This window comes from Urocampus carinirostris, chromosome 4 (genome assembly GCF_059441175.1).
Source record: "Urocampus carinirostris isolate Australia breed hairy pipefish chromosome 4, RoL_Ucar_1.0, whole genome shotgun sequence".
Taxonomy (NCBI): Eukaryota; Metazoa; Chordata; class Actinopteri; order Syngnathiformes; family Syngnathidae; genus Urocampus; species Urocampus carinirostris.
In genome coordinates this window covers 17,427,448-17,441,761 of record NC_142352.1, presented here as the reverse complement: position 1 = coordinate 17,441,761, position 14,314 = coordinate 17,427,448, and the positions used below count along the sequence as shown (strand labels likewise).

The window sequence follows — 14,314 nt, the reverse complement described above, 5'->3', positions numbered from 1 at the left end:
TAAAAACACATTAAGCAATGTTAATTGAATACATGTTTCGGGTGTGTTATTCTTTAAAAACATTTATTAAAGTTAATGTAAAACAATTGAGTCACACATGAAATTCTTATCTCAAAAGGAAAAACACTAATGAAGCAAGTGTTTTCATCCCTTTTAGAAACAATTCTGTAAAAACATTTTCAAACCTAAAACAAATTTACATCAATATGGTTCCATAGTTCACTCGGCGAAGAATAGGCTGCACCTCATCGAGCGTATTCTACTCATCAGTTTTTTCCTCGCCTTGATAATGCCGATACTCTGGCTTTAACTCCCAAGTGTTCTTGTGTGTACCCTTCACATTGTAGATGCCAATGTCACGCAGGATCTCCTTCAGATAAATCTGTGAACAGGTTCCGTTTTAAACAATAAGTCCAAGAAATACAGTTCTCAGGGTTTTCTACAGAGAAGCAAAAAAATTCCCCTACCACAGGCTGCTTGGTAATGTCCACCAGGTCTTTGATGTTGTAATATTGGTGCTTCTCAAAAGCAGAAAACAACATGTCCAAAACCTGCTGCTTGTCCGCTCTGGCTCTCTTGCCCTCTTCCTTCTTTTTCCTTTCATACTCCAGCTGATGGACAAGCAGATAATATCAAAATATTGGTTCTCACGGCTTAGACCGACCAAAAAAATGTAAGACCGTTTCTTACGTTGTATGCATGGTTGGCCACAGGTTTGTAGTTGTTGGTGACAGCTTTTGTCAACTGCTGCGACAGCCGGACCGGTTTGGTAGATTCTTCTATTTGTAACCTTGTTTTATAATAAAATTGGGCACATTTTTCTTTTGTGAGTACAAAGAAAAACACATTCAAAAAATATATGTGTTTACATGACTGTCAGTGCAGAAGTATTGAAAGTACAATTAAAAAAAAGGTTTTAGCATCTGTCCTTTTAGCACTTGATAGACAGCATACAAACAAAATCAAGTTTCAGTTAAGACACTAAAGCTCAATCCTAATAATCCCAGGCCCTTTCTCAAGATCTCACTCCTTACTGGAAATAATTGTTAGAACTGTCTTATTAGGAACAATGAAGTGACCATTGTTATCAAGAAAATTAGACAATGATGCTCCAGGTTAAATATAAAATAGGACTTGAAAAAAAAAAATATATATATATTAGGATAGACTATATTCACAAAGTAGTGTTTGTAGACTAACCTAAGTGCATGAAAAAATAATTAGTGAGGGTAAGAAAGCACGACTCAGAAGCAAAGCATGGAATAAGGTGGAAGAGTAAGGGACACCAAAAAAACATTTTTCAGCTTGAGAGTGCACTAGCTTCTTCCTAGCAACGCTCCCTCGGCAGAGCAGGAATCGATGACGGGAGAGAATGAACCAATTTTATATTTATGTTATGTTACGGAACGTAAATTCCTACAGATGCCACTGTGAGAGAAGGAATAAGGCAAGAAAGGTGTTTGTGGGGAAGACTAGACTGAATAAATAAAAGTGAAGCACAGTATTTGCCAATGTTATGGAGTAGCGCCAATTGCCGATAGACTACGTGAATCACGCTAAAGATGATATGGATAATTCCTCAGAGCCAATGAAAACACTCCTGCTAAAAAAGCATACCATCTCCAGTAAAGGATTTAATTCATTTGACTATAAAGGATTTTATACGATTGACTACAAGTCACATACATTATGTTTATTGCAATAAAGATATTCACTGACTGTGCTTTAGTTCTATGTACAATAACAGGTCAGGGCAGGCGGTTTTGAAATGCATAATGTTTTGTCTAGTGCTTTTGATAAAAGGACGCATGAGTGTGCTGACGCAGAATCTTCCAAACATCAAGGCACTGTGTTGTGGGATTGTTGAGCGCAATTGGCACGCCCATGGGAGGAGCCGAGGCGCCATCATGCGGGGAGACGTGGGCCAATAAGAGAAAGCTAAAGGAGTTCAGAAGAAGGCTCCCCTCACACTCCAACGAAGTGATCCAGGTGTCTCCTATTTACACTGAGATCTGCTGTTAGGAATAATAAAAATCTGCCCCCGTGTGGAAATGCCGGCCTTCCTGGTCATTTTCTCTCAAGAAACGAGAGCGCATTATTGTTGGATGAATGTATGTCGTGTTTGGTTAATGGAGTCAGATAACTAATTTGAACATTTTGGTAAACGGTACATTTTGATAGTTAAATCCCAACACCAGTAAAAGGAAAGTGACCCAAGACAACTAAAGCAATGATGGGCAAGCTACACTTCACAGAGACCCTAAAGCAGTGAACCTACATCCTGACCAAGCTCAAGATGGAAAGAAATGGCGACAAAGAATCTCAACAGCAAACCCTATGACTCTGTGGTACAAACGCTAAAGAAAAGAAGTAGCACAGTATTCGTCTGACTGTATACTAAGACAAAATGGGTAGGGGAAAGCAGAAGTAATGGGATGGGGCCTAAAACTTACCTTTTAAGCTTCATATATCCTTCACTTACAGCTGGCCTGCAATCTGCTCTCTGGACCACAACTCCCTCTAAGGCAATTTTATCTGCAGGGAGAAAATTAATTCTTTAACCGAGTGTTTAAAAAATGTACTTCAAAAAAAGGACTTGTTGACCAAAATGTGGCTAGCAATCACAATAACCCCCTTTTAAGTCATTCCAAACCTATTTGCAGGCATGAAAATGGGTCAGAGCTGAAAAAGATGAGAAGAGTGTGGAGAATATATATATATATATATATATATATATATATACTGTATACAGCGTACCCATATATATATATATATATATTTTTTTTTTTTTAAATTAAAAATCAGTATAACATTTTGTTTAACTTTTTTGCAGCTCAAACTAAGTGTTGAAAGTGGCAAACGTTGTTTAATACACGCGGCCATGATTCAAATCATGTATTGAAAACAAAATACGAAAATAAAATTTGCAATATCTTTACTTCACGTCCTTCAAATTCCCATTCATCATCAGATACACCAAAGGTTTGTTGTTGCGTTTTGTTTAATTATTCTTTTCAGTCGTGTTCCAACAAACATCACATCACATAATGAACAAATCACCTGAAAAGAATAAAAGGGAAGACAGGTAGGAGCCGAAGGCTTATAAGAGACCCGTGCCAAAAATAACTGGACGCTTCTTCAATCAATTATAAAAACAAGTTAAAATATCTCACACCATTATAACAATCATTTGTGAATCAATTAAAAAATGACCCCACAATTGAATCACGATATAAACAGTATTTTACAGTTTCTGAGAAATCATTCTTTGCAAATCATTCTCCTCCTCACTCTCTAACAACAATATAGTGTGTAAAACCTGTGACAAACACGCAGTGTCTTGTGAAAAATGTATACGTTTAAAGTGGGCAGAGTAAACCATAAGAACTAGACCAGGTGAGTGCCCACCCAGCCACCCTTGCATCGCTTTTGCAGCTCTGATGACATCAGTCTGGCCAAGGGTATTCTCCAGTGTTGTCTCTTCGTCGCAAAACCAAGATGTCATCTTGGCGTTACTCACACTACTGTTATACTAAGGTCAAGCTGGAAATTAGCATTGTATCTTCTTGAGAGAGCTGTTCATGAGCAACACAAAGCCTGCCAAAGGTCTTGCACCCACACCTGGTGTCACATACCACCCCCAACCCGAAAAACAACAAGCTTCTTCAACCTTGTCTTGTTTACATATTTCTGTATAGCCTTTCATCGTATTTATAAAGAAGTTGTCTTGTTAACATCCTTGAAGCAAACAGTTAGGCACAAGTGAGGTTGCTTGTGACTTGGATATTAAGTTTTTTTCCTTGTCAGCTTTTTTGGCCACAAAAGTCACGCACCAATGTTAATATTTATTTTTTGTTAAAACAATTCTTTATTTTTTTATTTCAGATCAGACATGCCATTGACTTCAGAGCAGCGCGTATAAATCATCTTATTATCTGGTCGTGATGGTGCAACCAACAGAAGTGTTGCTTAGCAATTCAACAGAAACCATCTTCATAAAAATGTTACACACACTTCTGTCGGTCGCTTAATCAAGAAAATCAGAGAAATTGGTAGTGTCGTTGACAAAAAGCAAAGTGGGCGTCCAGGTTTATCTGTGGAGAGACGTGCACAAGTTTTGGAAAAAATTGCAAGCAGTTCAAGGAAGTCAGTGCGAAGGGCAGCTGGTGAAATTGGTATGCCTCGTTCAACGATCCTGAAGGTCCTCAAAGCAGAAAAGTTTCATCCTTACGAACTTCAAATTCTACACAAATTGTACGAGGATGATAATGACAGACGTTTAGAAATGGCTGTATGGTTTCAGGTTTAACTCGAGGAAGATTGGTGCGTGACTTTGGCCACCCTGTATACCTTTCAGGACTACTTTCTATGATATCCATTCTTTAACATTCATCTAGGGCAGTGTTTTTCAACCATTTTTGAACCAAGGTACACTTTTATTCATAAAAAAGTTCAAAGGCACACCGTCCGTCGAAAATGTTTGATATGAAGTGACATGAATTCAAGGACGAGTCTGAAAAGGCAGATACATTAAAACGCGCTGTGTTCAGGTACAATGTATTGCCTAAATCCGACTCCCCTGCAAAATCCCCCTTCCCCCCTAGCGTGAACACGCAATCTGCTGCGCTTCCGACAAAAGCGATCGTATTCTATATAATAAGTTTATTAAAACAATAAAGTGAGCTAATTAAAACAATTATGCGATCGTAGTCTATATAACGCGTTTATTAAAACAATAATGCGCAATCGTATTCTAAAAAATGCGTTAGTTAACACGGATGCAAAAGTCACCAACGCCGTAGAAGAATCAATGTGTGCTATGATATCCACGATCACAACTAATTGTACACAAATAGCCTTTATTTGATGTGCTGTTATAGCCACATGTAATGTATTTTTATTGTGAATGAAACCCTGGTTGCACTGAATCCCGCGGTGTAAACAAATCGGGGTTTTTTTTTCATTTAAAATCGGACTTCCCTGCCTATACTGTTTGCAAAGTAAGACGCACTTTAAACTTATTATGTTTTTTTGGCTTTGTGATCCAACTACAGAGGAATACCTCCACTTTGTGATGTGTTATTGAAGAGGTGTTCGACAAATCTAGATTGTTTTTATTATTACCATTATTACTAATAATAGTTATATCAGGGATGTGATTTGACCGAAGTGAAATTATCTGAAAATTAGGCGGGGGTCTGGGGGCCGCGGGCACCCAGCTAGGTCCAGGGCAGTGCCCTGGTGGGGGGAAAAGTCGGGCGAAGCCCCCCGGAGCACATGGGTTTTCCGTGTTTTTAAGTACTTTCAATGCACTCAGATGACAAAGAAATAGACAAAACAACAGCATAAATTTTCAATGTATTTTGAACTATCCCATATAAAATTACAGTTTAAGTCAACTCAAAATCAGTCACATTAAAAACATTGGACTGCCTTTGCTTTTAAAAACTATCACTGAGAATATCATCATATCTAACTCATGTGATTACTAAGTTAACACATAAATCATGTTGAAGAGTTCAAATTTCATGAACAAATAATTGTATCATGACCAAATGAAAAGTAACTCATATTAGAACATACCACAAATGTCTTTGTTATAGCAGAAGATGTTATCTATAAATGAAAGTACTGTAGTGGGTTGTACACAATTCACCCACGGAACCATTGTTTAGTTAGCGAGTTCCTAGGGGGACTCTTAATTCGGCCGGTTCTAGCCACTCTCGTGTTTGTTTTGTTATTGCCAGTTTAAATGTCATTAAAGCAGCTTTCGTTGGCACCTTTGTTTGACACTCCGCCTACGACTCCCGTCTCTGCTCGCTACATTGGATCACGTCGGGGTCACCAACATTTGTAGATAATTCCTTCTCTAACCAGTCCGATCGAAACTTTTTTTTTTACGATCTTAGCAATTTCTTTAACTCGCGGAGCATCTTTGCGTTCGATCTCGGACATCTTTCTTTAAACACTCGGCAAAAACGTGTGAGAAATGAACAATGGCACACTCCTACGCCTTTATAACAAGCGCATTTATTGGTCAACACGGAGACTTCAACCAATCGCAAGTACGTTTCATTTCAGTTACGGAAACACTAAAATGGAATGCTGTCAAGACGAAATCGTTTTTTTTTACCAATTAAAAAATCGGAAATTTTAAAATTTTATTTTTGGAGATAAAAAAAGCGGAATTCCGCGAATAAGCGGAAAAATCACATCCCTGTTATATTATGAGAAATGTCTGAAACTCTTCAAAATCACTGTGCTGACATATTTATGTCACTGAAGGTTACCCTAGAAGTCGCAAGTCTGTATCTCAAACAGGGTCCATTTTAGCAGGAGAGTCAGAATTTGGCAGGTAAAATGCCTGCCAACCCACCCCCCCCCCCCCCCGCCTCCAGCTAACTCCTGAATAAAAAGTCCGAATAAGTCCGAAATCACTGTGCTGACATATTTATGTCACAGAAGTTTACCCTAGAAGTCAAAATTCTATATCTCAAACAGGGTCGATTTAAGCAGGGGAGTCAGATTTTGGCAGGTAAAATGCCTGACAAAATCGCTACACATTCACATTCATTTTTTAGTTTGTTGATGAACAAGAATAGTGGAAGATAAAATTGGTCAGTTATACGATTTCAGTGTAAATCCATGTTGTTTATTTGGACTGGTGTAAAATTACAGCTCTGTTGGATATAAAAAAAAATATTGTGCGAGTCATTAATCTTGGTGTGGCACACTGATTTACAAGGAAATTTGAAAGCGGCACTCCACACCGAAAAAAGTTGCTGACCCCTGATATACACTGTCAAGAAATGTGGTAGGAATTACCGTTACACAAACTGAATGAGTATAACGAGTGTACCCCCCCCTTTTTTTTTACACAACAGATCACAAATTACACTGTCACTGGTAAAGTCAGCAATATAACAGAATCAGAGCGAGTTATCCTCTTTCAACACCCCAAAAATGCATGATAAGCTAGCTGTCTTGTATTGGAACTTCCCGCAATTGAAATAAATGGAAATCAAAACACTAAATATGTCCCTTTGGGTATGAATATATTCCAAGCTATTTTTCTTTTTCGTCATGTTATGATGAAAACATCACTTGTTTGTGTGTGATTCACCCAAAGAGGTGAACTCACCTGGACCAGTCCCCGAACCTGAGCTGCCACCATCAGATTTTTCTTCTGACTGGCCTACAGAGGGTAGGGGGATATGGTAAAATAAAACAAAATTATAAGTGTCTATGTAGGGGAATGGAAAATAGAAGGAAAAGGGCATCCGACAATCAAAGCCACTCCTGTGAATTGGTCGAGCATGTTTTGTCACAGGGGAAATTGCACACACAAAGCAAGCATGCTCTATCAAGCAGCGAGCGCAGGGACACCAACCCACCACCACCACAAGCAAAAACCACAACAGAAGCCGCTATCCAAACACGCATGATTTACACATTTGAACTGCAACATCTGATCTTTGCAGTAATAGAACAATCGTCCATGATCTTAGAAAGTTGAACCTTCCTTGTGATGGCTTGTTTGGAAGGACTGGCAATTCACAAAGCATCCCCACCATGCCTCAACGTACACCAGCTGTCTCAAAAAACGTGGAACGCATAAAACGTCTGCACATGAATCTGAACATCCTGTACTCATTCCATGTTTTTTGGCAATAAATTGCATCAAGATGGTGACAGAGCTATACTTAAAAGTGTTTCAGCCTCAGCAAAACGATACATGCATGTAGCTTTTAGGAAAATGGGTTAACTGCAAATAGGTGACTCTCCAAGTACAGTAGACCCCGGGATACAGCGTGCCAGCCTTACGATGTAACTTTCCCATGAGGGGTTGATATTTTTGGACCCCTCTTTGCAGCATTTCCCCACTATACCACATCAACAAAAAATTACTTGTTGTGCCCAAAAACGTATCAAATTCAAACTTTGTGGTGTTCATCTTTAGGTATAGTTAAGTCTTTAAGATTCCTGTCTGCTATAGGTTGACGTCATATATAATGCTGGTATGCTATTTGTTTGCGTCAAGGCATCATGAAAATGCCAATATGCTATTGGCTGCAATGTCTTTCACACCATTTAGTTCAGACTCTTGTCTGCTTTTGAGTTTTAGCATGTCGACAAAACAACACTATTTTTGTACTGAATTTATTTTCAGTGGGTCCCAAGGAAGAAGCAAAACATGATAAAAATGGAAGCAGGACTTGCAATTATAAAGGACTACAAAGAAGGCACACAAAAGGCTACCGTTGCTAAATTGAAAATAAACGATCAGGACTATAATTGCAAGTAAGGAGGTGATTAATGCAAGGGAATGTTCTAAGGGCATGAAAAGTGGAAGTTTTAAAATCAGTTAACTTTTAAATCCACTGTTTTCTCCCCTTTTCTCCATCCACCCAATAACACCAGAGGTTAATAAAATTTCATTTTTCCTTTACATGTACAGGTTTATTTATTTATGTTATTTAATCATATGTGCATATATTACACATGAGTAGCACTTACTATATACAGTTATAATATTGTCATGTTTTTGTCTGGCGGACTAGGGGTTCTGAGCTCATTACCATAGGATTCTGTCCCCCGCTATATGGCAATGTTAATTTGCAATCCCCGCTTCAGAACTGCTTTTAGCATTATCCCAGGGGTCTAATGTATGTAGATATTAAATGCTGAAAAAATCAATTTCTACTTAGGGCCACTGGATGATGAAAGTTGCATTGATGAGCATAGGGCTTGCACAATGTTTAAATGTTTTTTCTTTGACCACGTGACATGCTTTCAGCTAAAAAAAAGCAAAATGAATGTATCTACACACCATAAAGAGGTCGCAAAAAGCAGGAAGGGTTGCAGGCAAGACTGCATGAGTCACGTTCACCAAGTAACCATCACAAAAAACTTACCTTTGTGCTGTAGAACAAAGCATGTTACAGTATTTTTTTCCGGATTCGAGAAACAACCAGCATTTCTAAGTTAAACTCAAAAAGCTCACCCAATGATGTTTCTGTGAAAACGGCCAAGGTCTGACCTCCCACCGTCTGCATGGTCAATGGGTGTTCCCGCGGAGCAGATACTGTCTTGTCTTCAATGCCCTCAATAACAGTCAACTCCTCATTTAATGTAAAGGACACCTGTAAGTTACATCACCGTTAAAATGAGCATTTCCTATGAAATATTTCAGATTAGCATCCGCTCATCTAAATGTAGTGGAAGCTAAAGCACTTGTTGGTGATGGGAATGAGTGGAGAGGTGTTGTGAAAGGATAGAGGGATATTTTGACGTGTTCTAAAGGATGGACAAGGCACCTGTATGATACGGCAGGGGTAAACCAGTGAAAGTTGTCGGGTCCTGCTGTTGAACAGAAGAGTGTTGTGTCACCCTGACTCGAGTAACATGGCCGCTTTCTTGTGTCCCGTTTCATCTGGAGGGTCACCAACTTGTTGAGGTGCTTAACTTGTTTGGGCATTTGGGTTGGCCATGGTCAAGTTTTTTGTATTTTTTGCTACTTTTTTCCTTTCTATGTTTTTGTGTATGCGTTTGTCTAGCTGTCGGTCACCCTCGAGGGAAATGACCAGGGTAAATAGATAGATATAATCCACTCAATGCTTCGTCAAATTACAGATCTAAATCAGGGGTTCACCAAACATTTTGAAGCTTAGAGTTACTTTTTTGTTACTGATTAGCACAAAAGAGTATCCACTAGCGATGCATTTCTAAAAAAAAAACGTATGTCATTACTGTGTCGTTACTATGTTACTGTATTATTATGTCATTGCCAGGTTGAAATTATCATAAGTAGAGTAAAAAGGCACAGTCAACCACTAAAACGACTCCCTTGTAGTGTTTTGTAGAGTGTCTTACTTATACAAATTGTAGGGTACTTTTAAAATAATTTTGAAAGAATTGATCTTATATTTAGAAATATTGAGAATGTCAATGATTTCTCATGCCAGTTAAAAATCAAATGTCCTAGAAGATCCCAATGTCTCAACACAGGTGAGCTATTTTCAGAGGGAGTCTGTGAGCTACTCAGGTGTTCGTAGGGGGCTACCTTTTGCCCCGTGGACAAGATTAATGGAAAGTTAACTTCTTCAAAAACTATGAGTTAGATCCCAGTAAAATAGTTGATAAATGCCATTCTTATACTGTGTGGAAGTAGTGTGGTCCTTACCTCTGGTTTGCCTATGTTTCCTTTCCTTCAAAACAGAGAAAACAATAAACAAGATATTAAACTACAATAACCAACTGCAACATCCCGGTAAACAAAGCAAGAACATTTCTAATTATCAGTCAATTTTAATCATTTAATCAGGAACGTGAATGCTTTGTTTGTGACACGTGTATCAGAGACAAAATGTAGAAAAAGTAAAGCTTTCAAAGACAGTAAGAAAAGGGTCTGGCAAAATGATCAGACATATTTGTAGGTTTACTTAACATAAAAACTTTTTTTAAAAAGTAAATAAAATGCCATTTTTCATACGTCTTATTGTTTTTTTCTCTCTGTATAGTCATAACGCAATAGTTCTTTTCTTTTTTAGTAATGTCATGAATTGGACAAATTAACATTGCACTTTAGTTGTGGAAACTGGCCGGTTAATTTTAATTTCTATGTCTATTCAGAAGATCTAAAGCTGGTGTTACGAGGTGGTACCGGATCGTGTTTGGCAATTTTGAGATGCAAACTAAATGCTTGTCATGTTGCAGTTACAGGTTCAATTGTTTTCCACAAAGAAAGCACTAATTTAAAATGATCTGCCTTGAAGGTATTCCCAAATTCAAAATTATGCAAAATTTGAGGGAATAGTATAAATCTATATATACTTCATTAGAATATTGCAATTATTTTCTGAGATAATGCATTTTGAAGACAGTCTGTCTCGTCTTTGACTTCCTGAGCTCTGATGTCATGTCAAGCACACCAACACCCTAGCGAGCCAGTAATCCTATCGGTTTACATGTTAACTAGTCAAAAAGGTTTTGAGTGTTTTAAGCCAAGTTTAGGTAGTTTTTGTGGAGCATTGTTTCGCAGGTGGGTGCAGCAATAGTACAACAAATGCCAAATGGGGGAAAACTGGCAAAAACAACACACACAGAGCTAACATAGGCTAAACCAGCCGGGACACGGCAAGCTCGCTGGATGCCATTAGAGGACGAACTGGGGACTGATCGGCGGTAAAGAAACTCGAGGCTGGTTGATCAAAAACATGCAGTAAGCAGCCAGGATAACCACGAGCCACAACAGAAACACAAACCGAGCCGGGAGAATCAACAATGAGCACGGCAGGCTGGCCAGCTCCTTACAGAGCTAACCTAGACCTAATAAAACTGGAAGCCTCCCGGAGCCTGCGCGCTAACTGGTAGATATCTGGAAGATATTCTAATAATTGCAAGACAATCCGCGAAAAACATGAGAGGAAAAGTCACAATCAGATACGTAAAATGAGGCGAAGTGTAAAAAGAAACGCAGGCTGTACACGACGGCAGGTAAACTTTTTCCATCAAGACGCACCGTTTGTTTTGCTTTTCATAGTCATCTGGTAGCATCACAGCTCTAGAGAATATGAGGTCAAACTGTCTACTTTGAAATATATGGAAAATTTAGGAATATATCTGCATTGTGGGAAGGAACACTAAACATTATGTGCCTGATTGAAAAAAGGGTCTTTATAATCCTTTTAAGCTTATCCAATGCCCACCAGATTTCATCCAAAAACAGTCCTCATATTGAGTGGTCCAGAAAGTTGTCTTAACAGTGTAATTTTTCTAACCTTGACTTCCAACCGAATACAGACATCTTTGGAGGCCGAGGCCAGGCATGTTTTAAATGTCTTTTCAACCAGTTTTTGCTGTGTGGATATGCTTTTTGTCCTTGTGGTTTAACCTACTTGGAGATTCTGAGTTTCCCAACTTCACCTCTTCCTGTGGCTTTAGCCCATTGATGAGAGAGGTACTTGGGTACCTGAGTTCAGAGTCAAAACGCAGAATATTAATGAGGAACACGCAAAATTGAGAGTTCTTGTAAACATGTAGACATTATCGGCAGCCCAGTTAGACGCTACAGATCCCTTAACGAACATGGTTCAGAGCCATCACCAACCTAAACAAGCACAAGAAACTGTGAAAAAAATATGAGATTTATGTTTAGATTATACGTCTTTCTTTTTTTCTTCTCACAATGTTGCTGTCATTGCAGTGTATTCTAATTCACTTAGGACGCAGGCCTACAAGCAACACCTTATAAATGTTACCTATTATTCACAATATTTGTAGTCACTGACAATAAATACGATTGTATTCTATTCTATAAACCCCAAAACGTAAAAGCAATTCTTTCTTTTTGACATAGTTGTCGTCATGTTACAAATATCTACATTATTTCAGTTCAAATGTATTTTTAAATATCATTGAATACATCTTGTATTAAGATTAGATACATGCTACACCGATCCCTTTCTCACCTGGACCGGGGCAAGGGTGCTGTGAGGATTACATTTTTGGACTTCTCCGGTGCCTTCAACACCATACAGCCTCTGCTACTTAGTGCTAAACTGACAGAGATGGGAGTAAGCTTACACCTTGTAGCATGGATTATGGACTACCTGACAGGCAGACCCCAGTATGGGAAACAGGGGGGGTGTACATCAGACACTGTGGTCAGCAGCACGGGATCGCCGCTGGGGACCGTGCTCTCTCCATTCCTATTCACCCTGTATACATCGGACTTTCAGTACAACTCTGAGTCCTGCCACGTGCAGAAGTTTGCTGATGACACTGCTATCGTGGGATGCATCAGAAGTGGGCAGGATGAGGAGTACAGGAAATTGATTCAGGACTTTGTCCAATAGAGCGGTGCTAACCACCTGCACCTGAACACCACCAAGACCAGGGATATGGTGGTGGTGGACTTCAGGAGAACTAGAACTCACCCAGTTCCTGTAAGTATCAAAGGAGAATGTATATAATTTGTCCAGACCTACAAATACCTGGGTGTGCAGCTGGACATTAACTGGACTGGACTGCCAACACAGAAGCTCTATGCAGGAAAGGTCAAAGCCGACTGTACTTCCTCAGAAGGCTGGCGTCCTTCAACATCTGCAAAAAGCTCCTGCAAATGTTATATGAGACTGTTGTGGCAAACGCCCTCTTCTATGTTATTCATGTTGGGGAGGCAGCGCTAAGATGAAGGATGCCTCTCGTCTTAATAAACTGGTGAGGAAAGCGGGCTCTGTTGTGGGCACAGAGCTGGACAGCCTGACAACTGTTGCTGAGAGACGGGCACTGGAAAAGCTGCGGTCAATCATGGACAATTCATCACATCGACTACACAGCATCATCTCCAAACAGAAGAGCAGCTTCAGCGACAGACTGCTGTCACAGTCTTGTTCCACAGACAGACTGAGGAGATAATTTCTTCCTCATGCCACGAGGCTCTTTAACTCCACCCGGGGGAGTAAAAGACCACATTAAACCCCACCCCCACATTTGCATATTATTTATTACTGCGTGTATTTTATTCATCACTATTTAAATACTCTATATCAACACATTATATTGGGTATTTATGTATTCAAGTCAAGTCGTGCTTGTTTGTGTAGCCCTTGGTCACAGAAGTCTCGGGGAGCTGCACAGATCAAAGACTATTGCAAACTATTATTACAGACTGTTATGACACGTTCCATTTCTTTTATTTCATTATGATTTTATTTTCAACACAAGGATACTGCTGGAAGTCTGAATTTCCCTACGAGGATGAATAATGTATCTATCTATTTATCTATCTATCTAGACTCAGTTGGTCATAGCTATGCTACAGCTAGTTTAGCCTCCGATGTATAGCGACGTACTGGTGATGTTTCCAAATCCCACAAATGTTTTCTTACCTTAACAAGCCAGACGCCCGTATTTAATTTAGCACCTGTTAAATCAACGTCTCCATTTTTCTCAGACATTTTATTTTAGTAGTATGACTTGTTTTAAATATAGTAATCTAGTTATTGTTCTCACTACAGGGCGCATGCATTCTACGTCATATGGTGTCCGAAAAGGTCCAAACAGTATGAGAACGCCTCTCCATCTATTTTGTTAAATAATATTGGAAGAGCTTATAAAAAGGTGTATACCCATTATACAGCTCAGCTACAATGTGAACTTTTGAAATCAAGCATTTACATAATAGAATTTAATTCTTCGGATGTATACAAAATTTGAAATGAAAATTATAGTGTCTGACAAGGTCTTAAAATCTGGAACCGCCTATGTTATATTCCATGACACAGCTTGTAAAGATCTGATTTCCCATTTT

General features: G+C 39.0%; 1 protein-coding gene across 3 annotated transcripts; it reads right to left on the bottom strand.

Annotated features, from left to right (window-relative positions):
* Positions 1-46: 46 nt before the first annotated feature.
* On the bottom strand, positions 47-14,051 carry gtf2f2a (general transcription factor IIF, polypeptide 2a). 3 transcript variants are annotated; one of them, XM_088333782.1, is made up of 9 exons: positions 13,893-14,051; positions 11,898-11,971; positions 10,184-10,208; positions 9,005-9,143; positions 7,142-7,195; positions 2,454-2,535; positions 691-790; positions 468-611; positions 47-382 (listed from the first exon to the last, which is right to left on the bottom strand). In XM_088333782.1, exons 1-9 carry the CDS (start codon positions 13,959-13,961, stop codon positions 260-262), a joined length of 810 nt encoding a protein of 269 aa, XP_088189908.1. In that variant the 5' UTR covers positions 13,962-14,051; the 3' UTR covers positions 47-259. The 3 variants fall into 3 exon arrangements, with proteins under 3 accessions (XP_088189908.1, XP_088189909.1, XP_088189910.1); XM_088333783.1 differs by lacking the exon at positions 7,142-7,195; XM_088333784.1 differs by lacking the exons at positions 11,898-11,971; positions 13,893-14,051 and adding an exon at positions 11,781-11,821.
* Between the last annotated feature and the right edge of the window lie 263 nt (positions 14,052-14,314).